The 24,744-nt window shown below is 50.9% G+C and overlaps 1 protein-coding gene and 1 non-coding gene across 2 annotated transcripts in view; one reads left to right on the top strand and one right to left on the bottom strand.

The window, feature by feature from the left end:
* The window catches only part of Slc29a3 (solute carrier family 29 member 3), a 37,912-nt gene extending 34,331 nt beyond the window's left edge, over positions 1-3,581 (top strand). Inside the window, exon 6 of the mRNA XM_032888764.1 lies at positions 1,765-3,581. Within this exon, the coding sequence (XP_032744655.1) occupies positions 1,765-2,419 (655 nt within the window). The 3' untranslated portion in view covers positions 2,420-3,581. The remainder of the gene's footprint in view (positions 1-1,764) is intronic.
* Positions 3,582-16,100: 12,519 nt separating this feature from the next.
* On the bottom strand, positions 16,101-16,241 carry LOC116887793. The gene has a single exon (XR_004386288.1). It is a non-coding gene; the product is annotated as a small nucleolar RNA SNORA48 (small nucleolar RNA).
* Positions 16,242-24,744: the final 8,503 nt, after the last annotated feature.

Raw genomic sequence — 24,744 nt, 5'->3', positions numbered from 1 at the left:
GCTGGGATTTGATGGAAGAGCAGTCAGTACTTTTAACTACTGAGCTATCTCTCTAGCTCCTTAGACTTTTTATGTGCATTGGTTTTGCCTGCATGGGTATCTATGTGAGGGTGTCAGATCCCTGAGAAGTGAAGCTATAGACATCTGTGAGGCACTAGGTAGATGCTGGGACTTGAACTCTGGTCCTTTGGAAGGGCAGCAGAGCTCTTAACTGCTGAGTCACCTCTCTAACTTTGTCCTTTCCTTCTCTCTCTCTCTCTCTCTCTCTCTCTCTCTCTCTCTGTCTCTCATGTCTCTCATGTCTCTCATGTCTCTCTCTCTCTGTCTCTCATGTCTCTCTCTCTCTCTCTCTGTATGTGTGTGTGTGTGTGTGTGTGTGTGTGTGTGTGTACATATGGAAGTCAGAAGACAGACTAAAAACGTTGTTTCTCTCCACGCACAGTGTACCTAGGTATCCAACTCACGCTAGCAGATAGGACATTAAGCACCTTTACCTGTTGAGACATCTCAAAAGTGTACAAGTGCAAGACTTTGAATCTACTGATCTTTCCTTGTGCTCCCCAGGCATACATGTAAATTACACACCGCCCTGGGACAGGCAGTATGGAAGGGCCAGGCAAACTGCATGTCATCTGTAGGGGGGACAGTTGAAGTGCTTGCCCACTGTGATACAAAGACAGAATGGAGGACCATAGAGCCATGTGAATGACGGGGTGGCCATAGTCAGTTTGTCCAGATTGCGATAGGCATGTGATTATGGATGCTGGGATGCATGACCTAGGCTGTTGTGTACATTATTTATAAAACATATCTAGGTATTAAGGCCGAGGGCTTAAGATCTGTATAGCTGGATTCCACGTTTGTTTAATCTCTCTCTCTCTCTCTCTCTCTCTCTCTCTCTCTCTCTCTCTCTCTCTCTCTCTCTCTCTGTGTGTGTGTGTGTGTGTGTGTGTGTGTGTGTGTGTGTGTGTGTGTAATTTCATAGGATTTTGTGGGGGAGAGGCATTGATTATTTGTTAAGACAGGGTCTCACTCTGTAGCCCAGGCTACCCTGGAGTGCACAATGTAGCTCAGGCTGGCCTCAACTCACTGTGTAGCTCAGGATGACTTTGAACTTGTGACTCTTCTGCCTAAGTGCCAGGATTACAGATGAACTTCCATGTGTGTTTTCTGTGGTGCTGGGGATCAAACCCAGGGCCTCATGCATGCTAAGCCAGCTCCCTTCTGAGCCACATCTGCACATCCCTGTTACCTACCCCCTCACACCATTTTAGTTGTTTTTGACACAGGGTCTCGCTATGAAGCTCAAGGTGCTCTCAAACTCACCTCAATCCTCGCCTCAGCCTCCCCGGTGCCAGGATTGTTGACCTGAGCCATCACACTCTAGTTACATTTTACATTCCTGAACGTTTTTGCCTAAACCTCCCCTTTCTAAAACCAAACACCAGGCTGGGGCCTCCATTTGCAGTCATCGGGACTGGTTTCCTGTCTCATGTGTGGCCACCACCTTTGACCCAGGGACTTGAGTCCAGCCTGACTGACTACACCAGGACAAACATAGGCCATCTCTAACAATTCACCCCTCCTCCATCATGCTGTGGGATCCTGGGCCAAGAGCTTCCCAGGGCTTGGGTTTTTCCTGTTGGGTCTCTGAGGGCTGCCCTGAGTGCCCACAGTGGTTAGGCAGACTCTGCCATCTCCCTTCGGTGTCCCTGGAGTTCATGTCCACAGGGACCCACTGACCACGTCACTGTCCCTCTGCAGGTACTACATGAGGCCGGTTGTCCCAATCCACGTGTTTTCTAGTGAAGACAGCCCACCCCAGGATGCTCCCAGCACCTCCTCCGTGGCCCCTGCATCCAGAGCGGTGCACACGCCACCCCTCGGACCCATCCTGAAGAAGACAGCTGGCCTGGGGTTCTGCGCCATTTTCCTCTACTTCATCACCGCCCTTATCTTCCCCGCCATCTCCACTAACATCCAGTCCATGCACAAGGGCACCGGCTCTCCATGGACCTCCAAGTTCTATGTGCCCCTCACCGTCTTCCTCCTTTTCAACTTTGCTGACCTCTGCGGCCGACAGGTCACAGCCTGGATCCAGGTGCCAGGTCCTAGGAGCAAGCTGCTCCCCATACTGGCAGTCTCTCGCGTCTGCCTTGTGCCTCTCTTCCTGCTCTGTAACTACCAGCCACGCTCACACCTGACCGTGGTGCTTTTCCAGTCTGACATCTACCCTATACTCTTCACCTGCCTCTTGGGGCTCAGTAATGGCTACCTCAGCACGCTGGTGCTCATGTATGGGCCCAAGATTGTGCCCCGGGAGCTGGCTGAGGCCACCAGTGTGGTGATGCTGTTCTACATGTCACTGGGTTTGATGCTGGGCTCAGCCTGTGCGGCCTTGCTTGAGCACTTTGTCTAGGAGGGGCGGCAAGGATGTGGGTTCTGTGTGAGTGAGTGTGGTTTGGGTCCCTGGGACCTGGACAGGGTGAGCCGAGGTCTCATGGCGTTAAGCAAGGGGTTGGTGTTTTGCTTGATGTACAGCAGAGCCCACTCAGACTGTCTTTCTCTCAGACACATCCTTGCACATCTTGTGCAAGGAGACATTCCAGACACAGCCCAGCACGGTGGCTCACACTTGTAATCCCAGCATTCAAGAGGCTGGAGCTAGAGGACTGCTGTGAGTTCAAGGCCAGCCTGGCTCCAAAGAAAAACCCTTTCTCAAAAAAAAAAAAAAAAAAAAAAAAAAAAAAAAAAAAAAAGTAAGCTAAAAACAAAAACCCTGAGACATTCCAAACACTTCAACACTTCAAGCGAACACTCCAGAGCCGATGGCAGGACGAGGTTGTAGCCGGGATCTAGCCCAGTTGGGAGGATGCTTGTTTAGCATTCATGATGCCCCAGCTCCCACACCCAGTCCGGCATAAACTGGACATGTCAGTGAAAGCCCGTAATCCTAGCTCTTGAAATCCTAGCTCTTGAAAGGTGGAAGCAGGGGTGGGGGGAAGATCAGAGATTCAAGGTCATCCTCAGCTACATAAGGACTTGAGGCCAACCTGGGCTACAGGAGGTGCTGTCTCAAAAGAAAAAAAGAGGCACAGTTGTAGAGAGTGGGGTGTGTTCCCTTCACAGCTCATAGTCACCTGTGTCGAACTTGTGTTGTCACAAGGCCAGAACCCAGCCTCACTCTTTCCGACTGAAGCGAGGTGGGCAAGAATCTTCAGAGGTCCCTGTTCTGAAAGAGGCTCCTGGATCTGAGGTCCCCTCTGCAATGGCCAGTACTCAGACCTGGGGGCCCAAGCACATTGCTGATTCCTGAGCTCTGTGCATGAGAGTGGGGCCAACCATCTGGAAAGTCCCACAAGGCAGGCCTCCTAAGCCTTCCTCCCTGAGGCCTGGGCTCCCGGAGGCTCCCTTTGTTAGGGACTGGGCCTGGAAAGCCTCGTCTCCAAATGAGATCCATATCTCCCAGTGGCCTACCTGCAGCCTATTTAGGGTAGGGGAAGTCTTTTAAACAGTCATGTTTACAGCTCTTTGGGGCCCTTGGTTCAAGGGCATAATAAATACTGGGATTCTCAATGTGAGCTTTGTTGGTGTCTCCATCAATTGAGGTCTTGGCAGGAAGCAGTGTGCCAAGACTGGATGATGTGAAGGGACAGCTTTGGGGCATGCTGTAACAAAATGCCTGACTAAAAACAGCTTAAGGAAAGAAAGGTTTCTTCTGGCTCATGGTTTAAGAGGAGACAGTCCCCTGTCTTCAAAGTAGAAAGGCACAGCAGTGGATGTGGAAGCGGCTGATCACACCGTGTGCACGTCTAGGACCTCAGTCCATGGGACGTTGCTGCACTGCCTCCATTCAGGGCAGGTCTCCCCCAGTTACACTTGTCTGGAAACATCCCAGCAGACAAGCGCGTTTCCAGGGTGATCCTCAAGCCAGTCCCAGAGACAACGGAGATTCGCCATCACACTGTTCAGGAGCCGGCCAACGTGAGGTCCTTCCAGGCTTAGCCTGGAGAGAGACCGCAGCAAGCTCTTCTAGATCCACACACGTGACCTGGCTTGGGGCAAGTCGGGGGCAGATTCAGACAGCTGTGATCTGAGGAGAGCGGCAGAGACCCCTCCTGTCCATCATACGTCACAGGATTATATAGATACCAGTGAGGGTGGGCAGGAAGATGGCCTGCCCAGCAGGGCTGTCACCTCCGCTGTTACAGTGGCTCAGCAGAAACCGGGCTGCTTTGTTCTGGCTCATTTCCCGACAGTTGTAGCTCTGGCAGTTTCAGAAGAGGACCTCCAGACCCTCACCTCGCCCAGGAGACCATGTCCCCTCACGTTGATGTGCACGACACGGATACCAAGTTCTGGTTTCATAGGTGGCAAGGGCTCCTGAGAGGCTGTTCCGGGAGGGAGGGCTGGCTCCCAGATCAGAGAACTTTACCAGACCAAGTGTCCTTTCTCATGATTCCTGTAGACCGAGGAGAGCTCATCCCCAAGACTTGACTACCCTCTGAGCTGAAAGCTGGCGGAGGAGCCTACGCTGGGGGGCCCTGCAGATGCCGATTAAGTGGGAAGCAGTGTAATCCTCCCAGTGGCATCAGCTTACACTCCCTACCGTGGTCTGATTCACACTCCCACTCAGCTGAAGGTAGGAGAAGACGCCCTTGAGAGGTTTTCTAAACTTGAACTTAGTTAAAAAAAAAAAAAAAAAAAAAAAAGAAAAAAAAAAAAAACCCTATCTTCCACCCTCAGTGTAATGTTGTGGATGGTCTCTGGTGTGGGTCCAGGGGGTTGACCCATCCTAGTCTTGGGTATGCTAGAAGTGGGCCATGTGTCTGGTTAAATAGAAGCAGAGGTGTGTGTGTGTGTGTGTGTGTGTGTGTGTGTGTGTGTGTGTGTGTGTGTGTGTGTGTGTGTGTGTTGTGCGCAAGTGTGTATGGGGTGGGGGGGGGGAAATAGGCTGCTCTCACATGCTCTGGTGGAGGGGTTGGCTCTTCGGGACCAGAGTTCATCTGAATGAACTGGAAGAAGGCAGAAGCTGTGCTTTGGTAGCATCTAGACATAGGGATGAGTCCGTGAAGTGGCTGCTTGGCCGGCAAGGTTATCTCCTTTTGACTCACCTAAGTGGGCATATTACCAAAGAGTCATCCCTCTCGGGGGAGCGGGGTGGGGAGGAGTGCAGTGCCATGCAGGGGCAGATACAGGACAGGCAGGTTGTGAGCAGCTCATGGGTTTAGCTGCCCTGCTGCTCCCGGTCCTGAGTTTTCTGACCACAGTGACTTGTGGTGTGTAATTCTTCTATGTAGATTCCTGCTTGAGCTGTGGACGAGCTTCAGTGGGCTCAGCGAGCTTTTCTGACTTTCCCAGGGTCACTCAGCTACTAAATAACATAGATGGGAACTAAACCCAGTCCTTCCAAGACTCACAAGCCCTCACCCAGCTGGCCTCCTCTCTTGCTCTCCGGAAGTCTGACATTTTCCATAGCTCTCGTTTTATGTTGTTGAGAGAGGCTTTACCATGGAGCTCAGCTTGGCTTCTAACTCAAGATTCTCTGCCTCAGCCTCCCAAGCACTAGGCTTAACTGCCGGTTCCTCTGTACCTGGCTTCTTCTCCTTGGTTCTTTATATACATCACTTGTTTCCATTTTCTGCCATCGAGATGTATTGCTCAGAACCCTGGTCTGGTGCTGGTCCTGTTGAACTGAGAGGTAAGCTGAGTTAGACCCCTGCTAACCGGACCCACTTCAATCCCGCCCCAGCACAGAGCACACACATCCTCTTCTCCCTGGGCAAAGGCTCTGGGATTCCTAAGGCCCTGGTCCCCCTGCACCCATGTGCCCTTCCTCTCCCATAGCATTGACTGCCATTACTGTCACTCCAGCATGGGACATGGGACAGAGTGTGGGTGTCAAGAAGTCTCACTCCCGGGGTTGGGGATTTAGCTCAGTGGTAGAGCGCTTGCCTAGGAAGCGCAAGGCCCTGGGTTCGGTCCCCAGCTCTGAAAAAAAGAACAAAAAAAAGAAGTCTCACTCCCACTGGAGTGCAAGCCAGCCTTCCTGTATCTTGATCCCTTGTCTCAAAAGCAAGGATAAGAGTTAGTCCGGTGATTGTGACAGTGTGCCATGCCTACTTCCCACCTACACAGAGGGGACATCACAGCACACACTGTAACACTGCCTGCAGGCACCGTAGGCAGGTACACAGCTCTCCGCTCCCACTCCAGCCTCAGCTACGTGGTAGATTAAAAAAAAAAAAAAAAATGTAACCTTGACCTCAGATTGTGACCACAACTTAGGTTGCCCTGAGCTTAACTCCAAACAATGGTGGCAAAGATAGCAAACTTGTTTGTTTGTTTGTTTTCCCCACTTCTTGCTGCTTAATCAGCTTGTTGAAATGGCCGGCAGCCTCCCAGTGTGAGGCCATACCCTGTCCAGTACTTAGTACTCACCCTTGCCCCGATCCAGACCTTGATAGCAGCTGTCTATGCCAATACTCCCATTCTGGGTCTGCCTCCCAGGCACGCCCAGCCCAGTGTCAGGAGAGCTGGGGATGGAAAGGAAAGACTCAGCAGCTGCGTTGCTACTCACTCTGACTCTTAGACAAGCCTCCTCACTCAAAACCTAAGCTAGAGAAAGGGTTGCCCCCACCACAGATAAATATAAAACAAACCGAACAAAGGAAAGCCCAGATGTCATCCTTAGGACAAGAGCTTGAGCCACTATCCAGCCCACCGGTGCAGACGTGCAGCCTCTCCTGTTCCTGGTTATGCGACGGCGGGCCAGTTTAGTGTCCTCCACCCGTTTCTCAGTTTGCCAATGTGATTGTAGCATAGCCCCTTGCACAGCCATTTTGAGATGATGGTCATGCACGGAACGTATTAGAATAGCCCCTGGTACACTAGACTGAGTGCGCCTCCACTCCTGTCTGGAAACCCTAACCCATATTCAATGTCATTAGGAGCTCAGGGCTCTCAAAGGGACCTCACAATAACCGTCCGGTCCTAATGAGTGGGGTTAGTGACCTTACGAAAAAAGTCCAAGAGAGCTCCCATCCATCCCAGTGAGAACTAAGTATGAAGATGGCCATCAGTGAAGTGGAGAGCAGGCGCCAGGATTAAACATCTGCAGTCTTGGTGTGGGACGGACTTCCGGTCTCCGGAGCTGTATGGTGTCAGACAGACTTCCGGTCTCAAGCTGTAAGGCGTATCTTTCTATTGTTCAGAAGCCACTAAGCCCACGACCTGTTTTTGTTATTGTTTTTATATATAAGAATGGAGAGACAGAAACTGGCACTGGAAAACAGTATACTTTTATTTCGGGATCTGGGTTGCTGGGACGTAGCACAGTGGGCACAGTGCTTGCCTTGCCCCCACCTCCACCTCCGCGCGCCTTTGTAATTCCAGCATGGAGGCAGAAACAAGCAAGTCCCTAGGGTTCACAGGCCAACCAGACTAACCTCTGTTAAGTCCCAGGCCGGTGAGGGACTCTGTCCCTCACAAAGGACAGGGGATAGCACCTGAGAAAGTTGTGGAGGTCGCCCTCTGGTCCTTGTGTGCACATGCACACAGTACACAGACACACGAACACGCACATACACACGTATACACAAGAACTGGGCTAGGGGCAAAGGGAGTTTTGTGGGACATGTAGAAAAGTACTATATTGCCACAAACACGCCTTTAAAAGTGATTCTGGTGAGGGTTTGTGGGGAACTATGTTCTAAGAAGCCTGAATATTAGAGAATTCCTATATGATATCAATATAGTGATAGATACGGCAAAGGCCTCTGGTCGAAACTCGTGGCTGAGGTGGGAGCACCCTGCTGAACAGCGGGGATTTTAGGTTACGAAGGCTACGAGGCCCAGGGAAGAGAATACATTGGTTTGTCTGGGCAGGAGTGGCACATGCCTTTAATCCCAGCCCTTGGGAGGGAGAAGCAGGCAGATCTCTGTGAGTTCCAGGCCAGTTCCTGTCTACAGAGTGAGTTCCAGGACAACCAAGGCTACACAGAGAAACCCTGTCTCAAACAAAACAAACAAAACCCGTAGTGGCTTGTATGACAATGTCCCCCTTAGGCCCAGATTCTTGGTCCCCGTTTGGTGCCACTGTTTGGGAATGCTTAGGATTCTGCCCTTGCTGCAGGAAGTGTGTTGCTGGGCAGAACATTCTAGAACTCTGGGAGTCACATGTTCTTCCTGCCTCATTCTAAGACCCATATCCAGGTCTTAATCTGGGGTTCCCTGGTGGGATAAGGAATTCACGGGATTTCTGTGGCCGCAGGCTGCAGTGTGTTTGCCCACCTTGGGGCTAGGAGTCAGAGCTGTGACTAAATCATTAGAGTCAGAAACAGAGAATGATGTCCACGCTCCAACTTGGGCTCCAACCCCAGTGACCTATGCTGGATGGGGCTCTGCTCAAGAATGGCTTCTAAAATGGCTCAGCAGTTAGGAGCACTGGCTGTTCTTCCAGAGGTCCCAGGCTCAACTCCCAACACCCACATGGCAGCTCACAATGGTCTGGAATTTCAGATCCAGGGCATCTGACACTCTTACACAGACACACATGCAGGCAAAACACCAATGCACATGAAACGAAATAAAAACCTTACTTAAAAACAAAAGACTTTCTGAACCTGACTCCTTCCAGTCGGCCTCTGTAGCTCTGGTTCCTTGTGGGCCTGTCTCTGTGACTTCTTGTGAAGATTGAACGCACCCATACAGTCCCAGATGGTCACCCTGGCTAGAGGGTCACTTGTCCTCCAAAGGAGAGAAGGGCAAAGGACAAAGGAGACAAGATGGTGACCCAGGTCTAGAGCCTTGTCTGGCAGGTGACATCATGGGAGAGCGAGTCTGCTGTCTGCTCTCAGAGATTGGAGGGTGCCCTATAGGGAAGCCAGAGGGCGAAGCAAATCTACCCAGAGTTTCATTTCTGGTCATACACTAAGCACCAGTCACATCCCACACAATTTAGGAAGTGGCCCTGGCACAAGGCGGAAGCTATGAATCTGAAAGGGCCTCATAGGTGCCCCTGTGGTATCCTCCCATGGCCGGTTTAAAGTCACCTGCTTGGTCTGATGTCTGAGGAACAGAGGAACTGTCAATCATTGAGTCACACCCAGAGCAAGCATTAGCATGGACACCCCAGAGAAGCCAAAGTGGAGACTGAGGCATGCAACTGTATGTAGCAGAGTCAGCTGAGGGTGAAGTCCTTAGGGACCAGTCCTGGCCATTCCTGAACCGGCAGGTCTCATTGGAGCCTTCAGAAGCTCTTGCTAGGATGCAGAGGGCTTAATCCACCCCTCCCCCCACGGCCCCATTGCATAGCCCAGGTGGGACAACAAATTCCCAGATGTCACCAATGCTGCCTGTAGGAGGACCACCACCCTCTGAAAGATGGATGAGTGCTGTCAGGAGCTTGCCCCCGGCCGGAGAGGGAGTGAAGACTTCATCTGCTCCTGTTCTGACTGAGGGCTCGCCTGGAAGGCCCTGGAAGGAGCCGGTGCATGGCAGGCTCAGTCAGCTTTCTGCAGACACAGTCGTGGACTTGGGGGTGCCATATCCTGACTCGCCATGTGCTCTGATGCATGGCTTCCCTCCTCCTGCACTGCCTCTTTCCACCTGTTCTCCTCTCACCTGAGGCCTGAGGGAGGGCGGGGTGGGGCGGAGGTTGAAGAAGGGTGAGGACTGAGGGGTGAGTCTAGATACAGAGCTGTGATCTCACTTCTGGCGGGCATTGTTGGAACCCAGGTGGGGTGCAGGGCCACCTCCTGCAGTGAGGGGGGTCACACCTCCCACCTGCTCTTTATGGGAGTTCATTAGCTGCTGAGGTAAGGCGCTCTCTCTCTCTCTCTCTCTCTCTCTCTCTCTCTCTCTCTCTCTCTCTCTCTCTCTCTCTGCTGAGTCTTTGCTGAGATTCAAAGAGGGAAACGAGCCACTGCCACTCAGCAAACACTCTTTGAAACAGAAACTGAGCCTTCTGCATTTTCTAATAATGCCCCGTGAGCTAAAAATGCAGAAGTCTGGCCTCACTTCTTCAAAAGTCCCCTTTTTGAAAAGAGATATCTGGAGCTAGCCTTCTGCTTACCAAGCTCCCAGGGATGGAATGGGAAAGGTCATGTCAGGCCAGTTGATGCCAGATTCGTGCTGAGTGACTGGCCTCTGGGCAGTTGTGAGGAGGTGGCAAAATCCCAACTCTTCCAGTTTTTTTGTTTGTTTGTTTGTTTGTTTGTTTGTTGTTGTTGTTGTATCGGGTAAAGGTCAGCCACTTCAATTCTGAAAATGTGGGGGAGAAGGGAGAATAGGGGCTGGCTTAGAACTGGGGGACTCTAGATGAGTCACTAACCTCTCTGAAGCCCAGGATCTTGAATTATTAGTCTTGCGTACGTCAAAATTCTGATCAGGTTGGGACAGAAACCTGACGAGTTTGTAAGGCTTTCCCTGGTCTATGTTGAATGGCTTCCCTCAATCATCACTCTCGATGGATTTGGACTCAACTAGGATGCACACCTCTAGGCATGTCTGTAGGGGAGGGGAAAACCCATTCTGGATGTGGGCGGCACCATCCCCTAAGCTGGGGACTGGAGAAAAAGGAGAAAGAGAGCTGGGCACCAGCAGTCAGCTGTTTCCTGACTGCAGATGCAGTGGGACTAGCTACTTCACACTCCAGCTTGCCACCCCTTCCTCACCAGGATGGACTGTTTTTCCTCAAGCCGAAAGTCCACCTCAATACTTCCTTAATTTGCCCCGCCCCCTTTGTCAAGCATTTGATCAGAGACATGACAAAACAAAACTAGCACAAGCTCTCAGAGCCTTTTACAAGTCTTATCCCCTGGACAGAGTTATAGACCAAAGGGACCTGATAGCCTAGAGCCTGCAACATGCTCGGACATGTTCTAGGGATCTGGGACACCTAAATCCCTTGCCAAAGTTGTAAACCTGTGATGAGGTACTGTGCAGGCCTTGCCCAACACTTATGTCCCTACGGGCAGGCTGTGCAGGGCTCTCCCGAGCAGGGGGAGGCCTGGGGATGGGTGCAGTAGGTTAGAGCATCCATGGGTATACCTAGGAGATCCTTCTAGATGCATCACTGAGCAAAACTCTGAGAAGCCAGAGAATGTTCAAATAAACAACATTCCAGCTGTGTGTCAGGGTGGGAGGAGTTACAAGCGGGACCCAGGGCTCCAGGGCTTCTTGTTTGCATTCTGCAAATCTTTTATTAACTAGAAGTTTAAACTCTTCTCCCTTGGAGGCAGGCACGGTTCTTGTTTCTTCTTGGCCATTTTCCTCTCCACTGTCTTTCTAGACACTCCTAGTTGGGCCTTCCTAGAGAGCATAGCCAGGGTTCGCAGAGATTAGCAGAGACCCCACAGCTCCTCTCTTACTTGAATACTTCTTTTCCTTTAGCTCAAAGGTTCTCAACCTTCATAACACCGCAACCCTTTGATACAGTTCCTCATGTTGCAGTGATCCACCAACCATAACTTCTTTATAACTCTAATTTTGTTATTGTTATGAATCACAATGTAAATATCTGATTGCAACCCCAGAAGGGGAGACCCACAGGTTGAGAAACATTACTCTAGGGCAATATAAAATCCACCATGGGCAGGGACCATAGATCTCCCTTGGCAGTGACTGACTGCTATTTTTGTCTTTCAGGACTATCTGTGTTAACTCACAGAGTGAGGATGGAGTTCTATTGTGTCACCTCATGAGACTGTGACATTGACAGAAGCCACAGGTGCCATCCTGGTGTCATGTGTGTAGTAGGAAGCCTGGAGTGGTACTACTTGGTCCCTCCCCACCCACATCTCCACCATGAGAGGGTTTGGTGCTCAGTTGGTGATGGGGACAGTCAGAAATCAGCCAGTGACTCGTCGCACAAAGTGGGGTCCTTCCTAAGTAGAACCCAGATCCTCTATATTTCCTCAGCCCATGGTGCCACAACCCACATCTTACCACAAGTGTAAACCCTTTCCCAAAACCCTCTCCCTCTTTGGACAACCCTCTGGAAAGGCAGACTCTGCTCTGGAAGTTGTCCAGATGGGAACAGTGGCTCCCACTTTCTTCCCAGGGTCCTTAGAGATGTATTGGAGTCCAGTAAACAGCTCTTGGAGCCTGCCGTATACTAGTTTACTTGTTGAGGAAGGATCTTGTTCTAGGCCAGGCTGGCCTGGAATTCCTAGAAATGGTCCTGCCTCAACCTCCTAAGTACTGAGACGACAGACATGAGGCACAACATTCAGCCAGTGCCCATCAAATTCCACCACCGACCATCTCAGCTGTACCACGGCTCTGATGCAGAGTAAGGTGGGGTGAGGTTCAGTGAGAGGGTGCATCCCATAGTTCCATGGGCCTAAGAATCACCGGAGCTGCTGGCGCTCGGACATGGGAACTGGAATCTTCTGCTCAGTAGTTCTCTGCATGGAGTCAGTGCCTGGTTGTACCCGAGTGACTGCATGCAGAGGCTTAAACCCAGAATGGAGTGATGACTGGCTCCAGTGTCTGAGTCCGAATTACCTGCAGAAGAAACGTTCTGCTTCCTGCTCTAGTTCTTTGGCCCCTCCTTCAAACATTATGTTCTTCCTCCATTTCTCTGAGGCAGAGTGAGTCTTTCATTGGCCCTGGAGATTGATGATTCTGCTGGCTAATCCCTGGGATCTGCACAAACACCATACTGGCTTTTTGTTTGTTTGATTTGGTTTGTTTTTTCTAGATAAGGTTTCTTTTTGTAGCCCTGACTATCCTAGAACTTGCTCTATAGACCAAGCTGGCCTCGAACTCACAGAGATCTGCCTGTTTCTGCCTCTCAAATGCTGGAATTAAAGGTGAGCACAGCTCAACTCCTCATGCTTGTCCAACAAGCAATCACTAATTGACTTATCTCTCTTTTTAAGGGAGTAAGCCCAGGTTCAAGATCTTGCCCACTGGAACGGAATGAGTGTTACTCGTCTTTCTAAGGTTTCTTGCTCTCTGTTTATGACATGTAATATTGATCCTGTTAATGAAACACGGGGATTTTAAGATTTGTTTTATTGGGGGAGGTATGTGATCCACCGCTGCACGCGTGTATGGATCAGAAGATAGCTTAGGTGAGTCAGTTTTCTCTTCCCACCATTTAGGCCCTGGGGATCAAACGTAGGTCTTGAGGCTCGGTGGCAAGCTCCCACTGAGCTTTCTCAACAGCCCATGTACACGGGTTGGTTTTTGGTGGTGGTGGTGGTAGTGGTAGTGTTTGTTTTGTTTTTATAAAGAGTAAATGTGGCTGGAGAGATGGCTCAGTGGTTAAGAGCACTACCTGTTCTTCCAGAGGTCCTGAGTTCAATTCCCAGCAACCCCATGGTGGCTCACAACCATCTGAAATGGGATCCGATGCCCTCTTCTGGTGTGTCTGAAGAGAGTGACAGTGAACTCACATACATAAAATAATAAAAAAGTAAATGTAAGTAAAACGATGGAGCAGAAACATTCACTTATAAATGCAAGTAGTCATTTTCTATTTATTAAGGTTTACCTACAGGGTAAATTTTGTTATAGCATTTGCACGCATGTTAGTATAAATGGTCCCTAGATGGGGCAGATACCATTCATAGGAGACCCAGGCAGGAGTCTCCAAACCTGACATCCAGCCATTCAGGAAGAGCATAGTGCTGTCTTTCCTGGTCACTTTAGAGTAGCAACTTAGATAGGTTCTCCATTTTGAATTCCTCCCTCTACCACCCGCCGAAAAGGGATATCAGGGCTACCCCTGAGTTCGTCAGAACTCTGCCTGAGCTGCTGCTGCTGCCCAACAGGTAGGTCCTACCTCCAGGATGCCAACATCCTGCCCTTCAGGGCAGGGAAGAGATAGAAAGAGTCCCTTTGACTGTCATGAGGGTGCCCGGTTCTACACTTTGCCACAAGCTGACCCTGACGGCCTAGGTGAACAGAGGGCTCAGCAGTCATCTCCTTCCCTCTGTGACACTATGCCTGCAACGGTTCGTTTGATGCTGTGTGAAGGTTTGATTTTGGTTTCTGTGGCTGTTTCTGCCGAATGGAGGACAGAACCTGGTGTATGTTGGCCAAACACTCTACCACTGAGCTACGTCCCCAGCCCTGAATCTACTTTTAATTTTTACTTTATTTTTAATTTTTTTAAAGAAGGGATTTATTTATTTTATGTATGTGAGAACACTGTTGGTGTCCTCAGACACAGCAGAAGAGGGCATCAGATCTCATTACAGATGGCTGTGAGCCACCATGTGGTTGCTGAGAATTGAACTCAGGACCTCTGGAAGAGCAGTCAGTGCTCTTAACCACTGAGCTGTCTCTGCAGCCCCTCTATATTTTATTTTTATTCACTTTTTTTGAGTTATATTGTGTGGAACAGAGTCTCACATTGTAACCCAGACCCAAGGGCAATCAATTTTCTTACCTCAGTTCTCTGGGTGCTGGGATCACACTCAGGTTGTGGGTTTTGTTGTTGTTTGTTTTAACATTTTATTGATTCTTTGCGAATTTCACATCAGGCACCAGAGTCCCACTCATCTCCCAGTCCCCTCATATCTGCCTTTGCCACCCCCCCTAAAATCAGAGAGAGAGAGAGAGAGAGAGAGAGAGAGAGAGAGAGAGAGAGAGAGAATAGAAGACATCTCGTCCTGGAAGCTGCAGCGTGTCACCGTGTGTCCCACAGCGTACCCCTCTGCCCACACATCTTCACTTGAAAATGTTCATCTCAATGAGTCATTGGTCTGGTTCGAGATCTTTGGCTTCTGTGACACCATCAATATTGGATCCTCATCGGGGCTCCTCCTGGTTATCCTGGTGTTGCCCTGTGTCATGGAGAGCCTGCAGCTTTGGACGAGCAGTACTGGCCATTTCATGCATCCCAACCCTTTCAGATGATATAGATTTGGGGGCGGGACAATTCAGAGCCCTGGATTTGGTCAGCCTGCCCGCTCTTCCGCATCAGCACCACCAGGGGGAGCTCTCTGGCACTGCTCTGACTAGGCCACCCAAAGCCGACATCAGCAGGGAGGCAGGGTCAGCTCTCCTCTCATGCCCTCAGGGTTCAGCTCACCTGCACCCAGGCCTCCAGAGCCAACTACACTGTGATGCCCAGTCAAACTGCAAGGCCCATTCTCCCAAATGCTGCCGCCTGTGAGGAGCTGGGTCAGCTCTCCTACTCTCACACCCTTGGGGCTGTCTCACCCGTGCCTTTGCCATCAGGCAGGGTTCAGGGCCTGCTCTCCCGAGTACTACAGCCAGTTGAGGGAGCAGGGATAGCCCTCCTGCTCTCATGACCCCTTCTGTCTACTGCAGATGGTGAGGCACCCACACTACCCCACGCCAACCAGCGGAGGGGCCAGCTCTCCTGTACTCTCTAGGGGAGAGGGGCTCACCTGCGCCCCCTTGACTAAGAGGAGGTGAGAGTGGGGGTGGGGCATCATCTCTGTGTCCGTGCTACCCAAAGGCAGGCAAGTTCTCACATTCATGCCCTCCCTCGGGCCAGCTCACTCACATCCCTACCACCAGGGCCAGCTCCATCTTGCTGTCTGGGTGAGGTGCAGGTCCCGCTCTCCGGAGTGCGGCTGCCAGCGAGGTCCAGGACCAGTTCTCTGGAGCACTGCATCTAGTGAAGAGTGGGGCCAGTTACCCACAATCCCTGGACATCCACATGGTCCCTGGTAGTGGTCCCGACCAGAGACATCCCCATGTTCTCTAGTGGTAATATGAACTACGGACACTGACATCTAACCCTACTATGCCAGACTCAGACATGGTCCTCACAGGCGCCTTGGGCTGGGGCCTGATCATGGACTCAGGTGGTGGGGCTGGTCACTTACGCCAGGCTACTCCGCTTGGATCCTCGAGTCTCTAGTGCAGTCTCTCTTCATAAAGTTCAAGCTGCTCTCTTTCTCTTTCTCCAGCACAAACATGCGCATTCTGGTGGTTCCTGCTACAGGCTGGCCACGTGGCTTGCGGGCCCCTGGGTGACGTCCTCCATCGGCGCTACATCAGGTGTGGTAGCAGGCGGGTGTCTATGGCTTAGCTGAGCTACAGGTCTCTGTTTGTCTTCTTCCTCCCGAGCTGCACTGCATGGATTGGACTGGATTGGATTTTTTTTTTTTTTTTGAGTCCTAGGCATAAGACAGCTTTGCCCACCAAGCCAGGCATCAAGCTAGGATGAACAAAAGATTGTCATCCGCTTTGCCCCTGACTAGTACAGGGACACCATCAACAAGGTGGGTCTTTGCCCATTGCCAAGGGTGTGTGTGCGTGTGTGAAGCGGGAGGTTGTGTGTTTTTATTTTAAACTTTTACCGGAGAAATAATGAAGCATTTACAAAAGAAAAATATGGTAATATGGTGAGTTTCATGTACCTGTGACCCAGTTTCAGCCATGCTCTGTTGTGTGTCTAGCCCTTGAACCTCCAGCCCTTGCTATAGAGGCTGCCTGTGTTTCCTTCCGTAAATAATTCACAATGTATGCCCTTTAAGATGAATAAAGCCTCATAAAGTATAAGCTAACATACATGCATACACGCTATGAATAGATTTGTCCAAACCCACAGGACACAAACCACCCAGAGTGCTGGAGCTGTCAGCCATGGACCGTGTATCATCATAGCATCATCAGCTGTGGCAAATGTCACTCTGATAGCAGACACATAGGTGGGCACCGCGTGGGCATGGGTCAGGGGTGGGTGGTGGGAGAGATTGGGAAGTCAGGACTTTCAATTTTGCCGTAACCCTGAAACGACTCAAGGATTTGTCCTTAAAAAATTGGAAAGCTCACGATACTGTCAGAAAACTTAAAAAAGAGCAACACTTTCATGATCTACACTTAGGATGCCTATCTCCCCCGCTACACTGGGAGTGTCTCTAGAGTTTTCTGTGTTGCTCTTGGCTATATCTCTGGACTTAGCAGAGTGTCTGAGAACCAGTATGTCCACAGGAGTTCCAGGTTAGGAAGGTGAATGAATGAATGAATGAATGAATGAATGAATGAATGAATGAGTGGATGAGGAGCCGAAGACCCACATTGCTCTCTGTGACCACTGGCCTGTCATCTCTTGGCTCAGCCGCTGCTCCCAGGTCCCCAGAATCTCTCATTCTGAGATGAGCAGGACCGGTCCCCTCTTCTGCCCACCTGCATCTTAAACTCACAGCGAGTGGCTAATCCTCTCCCATGGCTGCAGCCAGCTCCCCCTGCGAGGCTAATTCCACCTTCCTATTTAATCATCATACTTAGCACACTCAATGAGGGCTTTTCATCTCCGAGCCCCACGCAGGCATTAGCTGATTACTGTAATCTGTTTGACTCCCAAGGCATCTGCCAGGAAGGCGGGGAAAAGGACCCGGAGCCTCCTTTCCCTTTCGGAAGCTCAGTCTCCTCTCCTGTAAACTTGGGGTGCGATGACTAATGGGCATATGGGGCGGTGGGGTTGAAGTCCCACGGAATCTGAAAAGGGCCAGGCATCGTTCCCTAGCAACCAACAAGACCACAGCTGGGTTTGAGTCCAGCTTCCTCCACTTCAGTTTCTCTGAGCCTTGATGTTTCTATAAAAACGAAGACAGTGCCCATGTCTGAGGTTGCTGAAAGGGCGGCGGACACACCATATGCTCGCGATGCGCACACTCCGTGCAGGGTTCCAGAGAAGCTGTTCTTAGAGGAAGTTCCTTCTTCCCACCTTTGATCCCCGCCACCCACGTGTTGGAACGGAGAGACACCAATTTTGTCCCTCTCGTTAGCCTGAGCAGCTAGCCCTGCCTTCCTGTCCCCAGTGCTCCAGTAAGGACGGGCATTAGGCACAAGACTGGATGGGGAGACATTGATTTCTGTATATTTGTGGGTTTTTTTTTTTCAGTCAGATCTCATGTAGCCCAGGCTGGCTTCAAAGTCACAATGTAGCCAAGGCTGTCCTTGATCTTGTGACTCTTCTGCCTTCACTCCCCAGGGATTACAGGTACGCGGCAGCATTTCAGGTTTATGTGGTGCCGAGGATAAACCCTGGGGCTTTGTATGTGGTAGGAAAGCACGGCCCACTATTGATGGAAGACTTTCAGGAGCTCTCTCTTACAGCGGAGAGAGAGGCCATGGGTTATACCCACATTTCACAGATGATAAAACTGAGGATCATGCAGAGAAATGAACACCTGTAAAGACCAAAGCCGGGGTGGTCTCCATGCTGGTCTGCATGTCCCTGGCAGGGAGGAGTGATGGGCCCCTGCCTCAGCTGACCCTCTAATGCTCCTGAGAGTCTGCTGCTTCCTCTCATTGGGCCTGGGGTGAGCTGGGGCACAGGGCATCTGTTTCCAGTCCCCCAGAATATCAACTGGGGGGTGGTTACCACCAGCTGCTGGGGTGACACACTGCAGATCTGAGGAGATCTGTGCTTACTGTGCCCACAAGGCATCAGTGTGAGGGAAGAGGGGACTTTATCAGGGGTAGGAGCCTTCCTCTAAACACTGCCTGGGCCTTACTGGGAGTATTGTCTAACTGACCAGAGCTCCTGGCTGGTACGGATTTCACAGCCAGATTATGAGTCATAGGGGCATCTGGAACATTTTTTTTTCTTTTTTTTTTTTTTTCTTTTTTTTTTTTTTCTGGGGACCAAAGCAGGGCCTTGTCCTAGGAGCCACCAGGCTAAATCCCAACCCCCTATCTGGAACATTTTGGCACTGATGCTGAAGAAGAGTAAGCAACTGGTTCACCAACCCATTTTCCAGATGAACAACTGAGGCACACTGAGCTTAATTAACTTTAATTGCCATGGCTGCAGTTTAAAGCCAGACTTATCTGTCCTCTCTGCTACCCAGTGTAACAAGAGGAGTAGTTGAGTCCCAGAGAAGGGCAGCGACTTGCCTAGTGTCACACAGCATACACAGCTAGTGGCTGGGTAGAGAGCCTAAGAGTCCAGACAGCCAGTCCTCAAATGAGCCACCCCAATTCCTAAGCCATAGGCGATTTTCAGTTCATATTTAGAGACAGGGCTAGGGAGAGGCGGGGTGTTTCTGAAATCAGGGGACCTGGTGAGTTGAGAAGAAAGGGAGGGACAGGTGGTGTTGGGGACATCAGAAGGGTGTGTTTTGGGTTCAGGTTTCTATGGGATTTCTTGCCAAGGCTCCACCCAGCCTGGAGGGGGAGTGCTGTGCTGCAGTCCGCCTCCAGGTGGCGCCCTGCACTGCAGATCTGGACTCCCCACAGGAAGCCTTTGGGAATCTTCCGATGTGTCCTTGGTAACCCTCATGGGGTGGCAGCATCTTCGACGTTTACCCGATGTCCCTGGAAGGAGAGCAGCTTCCCCTCTCTCTTCCAAAGCTACTTGGCTTTGGCAGCAAAGGGCTGGTGTGCTCTAGGGAGATTCTCTAGGGGGATTTAGGGCCACTAGTTACTCCTTGGTCCTTGGCCATGGCTAGCTTATACAATTAAGATCCTCAGTTAGGGATTGAGTCCAGGGCCTACCAGCAGGCTGCAACTTCAACCCTTTTTGTTGTTTTGAGATGAGTCTCGCCAAGTTGCCTAGGGCTACTTGGTGTCTTCCTGCCCCAGCCCTTGAGTGGCTGAGATTGTAAGACTGTACCACCAGGCCTTTGGTCCGCAGTCCTCTCCTTGCCTGGAGAGGGCAGGCGTTTTATTTCTAGCACGTTAGGAGAGTTTGCTGGGATGCCCATAGAGCTCTTGGTCCACAGCAGATACTTCCGGCCAGCAGCAGTCAGGGTGATCCCCATGGCAGTGGCTGGCTATTATGTCGTGTCTGCCTGGGTGCTGACTCTTCCTGTCTTTGTCCCCTCCTAACAGTGGCCCTTGTGTCCTCACTTACCCATCAGCCAGCCTCTCCTGCTCACCCCCACGGACCTCATATTGGCTCACAGAGGAGTTGTATGGGGATGACTCCTAACCTCACTGCTACCTCAAACTCCTACCAACCACTTCCCAGTACCCAGCTCATGCTCCACAGCGCCTGAGACCCACCCTCCTGTGGTGCTGGTTGATGCTGGAGCAGCTGTGGCCAGGTAGGTGGGAGACAGAAGAGGTGTGTGCACTGGGCATTCTAAGTAAAGCAGTTGCGAGCCTGTGCATGGCCTTCCCTCGTGCTTCTACGTGACCATAGGTTTCTAGTTCCAAAACGAAGACAGCCTAGGTCATTTACTCTTGGGAGCTGTCCATGACCACTGGACCCCCATGGAAGTAAAGGGCAAACATCTGGGGCTACAGAGGCCTCCACTTCATTTATCGTACCTGTAGCTCAGTTAATCGCCAGTGGCCCTTAGTGATCTCATCAGTGAAATGGGGACAATACTCTAAGTCGTAGGCATTGTGGAGCTGTTGAGGGCTTGAGTGACCTTGCTGATGCAACCCCCTTAACCTTCTTTGAGGAGATACTGACAGTATAAAATGATTTGAGATCTCCTCTAAGCAGGAAAGATCCCCCAAACCTTCCACTCCATGCTTTTTGAGGATGCAGAGGCTTGGGTGGGTCTGTGACTTGCTCAGCGTCCTTCAGACAGAGCGTGGCAGAGTCAGACTGAACTCTGTTCTCTGAGCCACATCTGGTGCTGCATAGGCACACCTCACTCTCGGTAACTGCTTCCTGTTCTTTGCAATCCGGACAAAATGGAAGTGGCTCTTCTCTCGGGCGGTGGGTGGGTGCAGCACAGCCCAGAGGAGGCCCAGAAGTCTGCTGGAAGGTGTACTTTTTTGTTTTGTTTTGTTTTTGTTAAAGGTTTGTCGTTGAACTAACCCCGGCTCTCTTTTACATTTTACTTTGAGATAGGATGTTGCTAAATTACAAGTCTTGAACTCACTGGCAGCCCAAGCTGACTTTTGGACTGTGATCCTCCTGCCTTAGCGTCTCAAATAGCTGGGATTACAGGTGTGTGCTACCACACCCAGCCTGCCGTTCTTTTATAAAGGGCATTGGGTTTTTCTGTGTGAGCATCGAGGTTAGCGTGAGACTCTGCTCCTGACGAGAGCAGGCCTTGCCCACTGTCCCTCAGTCCCCGCCAGCTCTGCCTTCTCCCTGTCCTGTTGTTCACACCCCGGCCAGCTCCACAACTGTGACCTGCATCGCCACACAGGACCTGGCAGATTGATGTTTTATCATAGCTGTCCTCTCCTGGAACACATGCAGATGTAACGAGGGGACAGGTTCTCTGTGTGACAACGGAGACAAAGCCACAAAACACAGAGCAAGTTCTAGAGTGATATGTGTGGTCTGACTGTGCCATTCTTTAACATGGGCACATGCTTGTGTGTGTGTGTGTGTGTGTGTGTGTGTATGTGTGTGTGTATGAGTGTATGTGAGTATGAGTGTGTGTATAGGATTATGCGTGAGTATATGAGTGTGTGTGTGTATGTGTGTGAGTGTGTATGAGTGTGTATGAGTGTGAGTGTATATGATTATGCATGAGCTGTATGAGTGTATGCATATGTGTGTGTATGTGTGTGAATGTGTTTGAGTGTGAGTATATATGACTGTGCATGAGTATATGAGTGTGTATATGTGTGTGTGTGTATATGAGAGTGTGTGAATGTATATGAGTGTATGAGTGTGTGTGTGAGTGTATATGAGTGTGTGTACAGATGTGAGTGTGAGTCTGTGAGTATATGTGAGTGTGTGTATGTGTGTATGAGTATGTGTGAGTCTAAGTGTGGGAGTGTGTGAGTATGAGTGTGTGTATGTGAGTGTGTGTGAGTGTATATGATTATGCATGAGTTGTAGGAGTGTAAGCGTGTGCGTGTGAGTGTTTAAGCATGATGCTGCTCCCCCTCTGCTGGGTTACTTAGCAACCCTTTGAATTACTGTCCCATCAGGGAGGGCGGGAGACAAGAGAGTCCTTGAGCTACTGGGGCGATCATATAGTACCTTCTTACCAACGTCTTAGACAATGCAGGAACTTTAAAACACCCCAGAGCTTGCATGCTCTTCCTGACTCACATCCCATGGTCACATGACCCTAAATTCTTGATGTTAAACATTCGTTTTCTTGTCTTTCACATCCAACATCCTTTGTGTTTACCAGAATCTCTGTCTGCGTCGCTCCCATCTCCTTCCCGAACATTCACGCCTCCATCTGGGACCACTTTCCTTCTGCCTGAAGCGGCCCCATTATATTCACTTTCAAGTCTGAGCCATTCGTATGGTCCAAAAGTCGAAAGGACAGACGTGTGTCATGATCGATGCCTCCCTCCCATCCCTGCTCCCAGCTAAACACTGAAATTTCCATATGCACATAGAAGACTCTTTGGGAAGGAACACGCTCATCTGAGAAGAGTGGTTTGTGTATGTGCTCTCAAGTGTTGGTGTGGGGATAGTTTCCTGTCTCCTGAGTATAAAGAGACATGGAGCCAGGCCTCGAAGCTCTCTTCTGACCCACAGCACCTGCCTCTGTCCACAGTGAACAGGCCTCTCCGTGTCATACTCCATGGGGACCAGAAAATGCAAAGTTCCCCAGTCCCAAGGCAGCTGGTGGCTATGGCTACAGTTTCAGGAGCACTGGCTACGTATGCTGAATCCCACTTTAGAGCCCCGGCTCCCTGCACCCTCACTTGGGCCCAGCTGCCGTCATACACCATTTCACAGGTGGACAGACTGAGGCAAAAAGAGTTAAGTGGGGAAAGAGCTATGGTTGTCAACTTGGAGTGATCTAAAATCAGCACGGAAACACATCTCCATGTCTGTGGAGGTGTTTCTAGATGAGGTGAATTGAGGTGGGAACTCCACTGTAAACACACCGTCTCACAGGCTGGGGTCCTGGGCAGGAGGAAAAGGAGACACAGAGCTTAGCACCAGCATTAACCCCTCTGCTTCCTGACTGCAATGCAACACGACCCTTAACCTCCTGTTCCCACTTTCGTGACTTCCTTACTACGGAGGACGACTCTACCTTCAACCTGTGAGCCGACATAAACCCTTCCGGTTTAGAAGTTTGCCACAATGATGAAAGAAGTCACTGAAGCCCCCCTCCCCCAACCCCAAGCTATACAGGTGTCAGCCCCACTTTATAGAGGCGAGGCACACAAGGGTTAGGCTGTATATGCAAAGTCAGAATCAGAGGCCAGCACCAAGAGCTCACATCCGTGGCTCTGAGGGTCGGAATCCATCCTTCTCACTCACCCCAGGGGCTTTCCCACTGAGGAACTTTCAGGAGTGGGGAAGGACGCTCGGGATGTTGGATATGAAGTTCTGTTCCTATGGCAACCCTTCCATCCTACCTTCAGGAGTGTCTGAAGGCCAATGAGGGGAGAGCCTCTGCCCATAGGGGAAGAGCCTGAAGTCAGACAGACTCAGTGCTATATAATCCAGACTGTGATTCAGTAGTCTTGGGCAAGTTGCCGTTCCATCCTCCAACTGTTTCCCCATCTATCAGTATCTCTATGTGGTAAGGACTGGGAGCTGCTCTCAATCCTAGCAACATTGCTGTTACTTGCTGTGTGGCTTGGTATAGAATCTGTCCCTCTCTGGGCCTCAGGTTCTCCACCTGTGATTATCCTGGAGTTTAAGATGGGGTTCATGGCCTTGAGTAGGATCTTTCATTCTGATGCCCTGTCAGTAATTAGCTGGCCAAAGTTCAGACCTTCTCCACCCACCCTAGCCTCTCCCCATTGCATGGAGGTGGCTGCTGCCCTGGGCTGGCAGAACTAGACACGTCGTCATCTGTGATGATACCTCAGAGTGAGTCTGGCCTGTATTCTTGGTGTCGATGTCTCTCCCAGCATGGAATGCTGGACTAGGCACAGGCAGACGAGGTATGCTCTAGGGTACAGGGATGGGAATAAGGGTTCCAGCTACTCCTGGCAGAGGCACGGGTCTGGGTTTCCAGGCCCTCTAAGAAGAATCCTATGGGAGGCAGCCAAGATGGAGCTGGGGCCCCCAGATCCACTTCCTTCCTATGAGTGCCCCAGGGCACTTGGTGCCAATCCTAGCCACCGAGCGCCATTCCATGCCCATGAATAATTCATGGCCTCGTGTGCCAATCTGTGCCAGCTTTAATTAGCTTCTAACTTTTTGTCATTCATTTTCCTATGAACACCTTATAAATAAATGATGGGCCGGAGAACAGGAGTGGGGCAGAATGTAGGGGAAAGAGCCCATATCCAAGGCTTTGTAGGGGATGGGGAGCCTCTGGGGCTGGGCCCAGGGAAGCCCACATCTCAGGGGCCTCCTGGAGGGGGGTGGCGAGATGCAGCTGGGTGCCCCGCCCTCTGTGGCACCCTCCCAAACCTCCTGCTTTGAGAGCTGAGTTGCTACAGCTGCGCCCGGCTCTGTGGGCCCACAAAGCTAGTACAGGCACACACGTGTCAGTTTTATGGTGGCAGGGGCCCCGGGAGAGGGACACAGTCTGGGGACAAACAGGAAGCAGCAAATGGGGGCTTGCCAGCTGAGGGATGACAGTGAGGTGGGGTCAGTGTCTATGCTGAAGTAGAGAGGAGAGAGGTGACAGAAGAGGGTTGGCTGCGGGTGCTCACAATAATGGCGGTGGTCCCAAGCTGAGGAGAGGCTGTTGGGGGTTATATTTACTGAGTGCTGTCAAGTAGACTTTTGCTTTTTACCTGAATGACAATCTAGGGTGGTGGCCAGGACTCCTGTGCCTACTGTTGAGGAAACTAAGGCTCAGGCAAGGTGGCTAAAGCCCAGGCCAACGGGAGTTGTCTCTCCTACTTGTCTCTCTTGTCCAGCGGCAGCTGTGTAGTGGGAAAGGTCTTTGAAGACCACCATGCCAAGGTCCAGTCCATCCAGACTCAATTGACTAGACATTTGAAACAACA

This window comes from Rattus rattus, chromosome 18 (assembly GCF_011064425.1).
Source record: "Rattus rattus isolate New Zealand chromosome 18, Rrattus_CSIRO_v1, whole genome shotgun sequence".
Lineage (NCBI taxonomy): Eukaryota > Metazoa > Chordata > Mammalia > Rodentia > Muridae > Rattus > Rattus rattus.
This window is presented reverse-complemented; position numbering and strand designations above follow the sequence as displayed.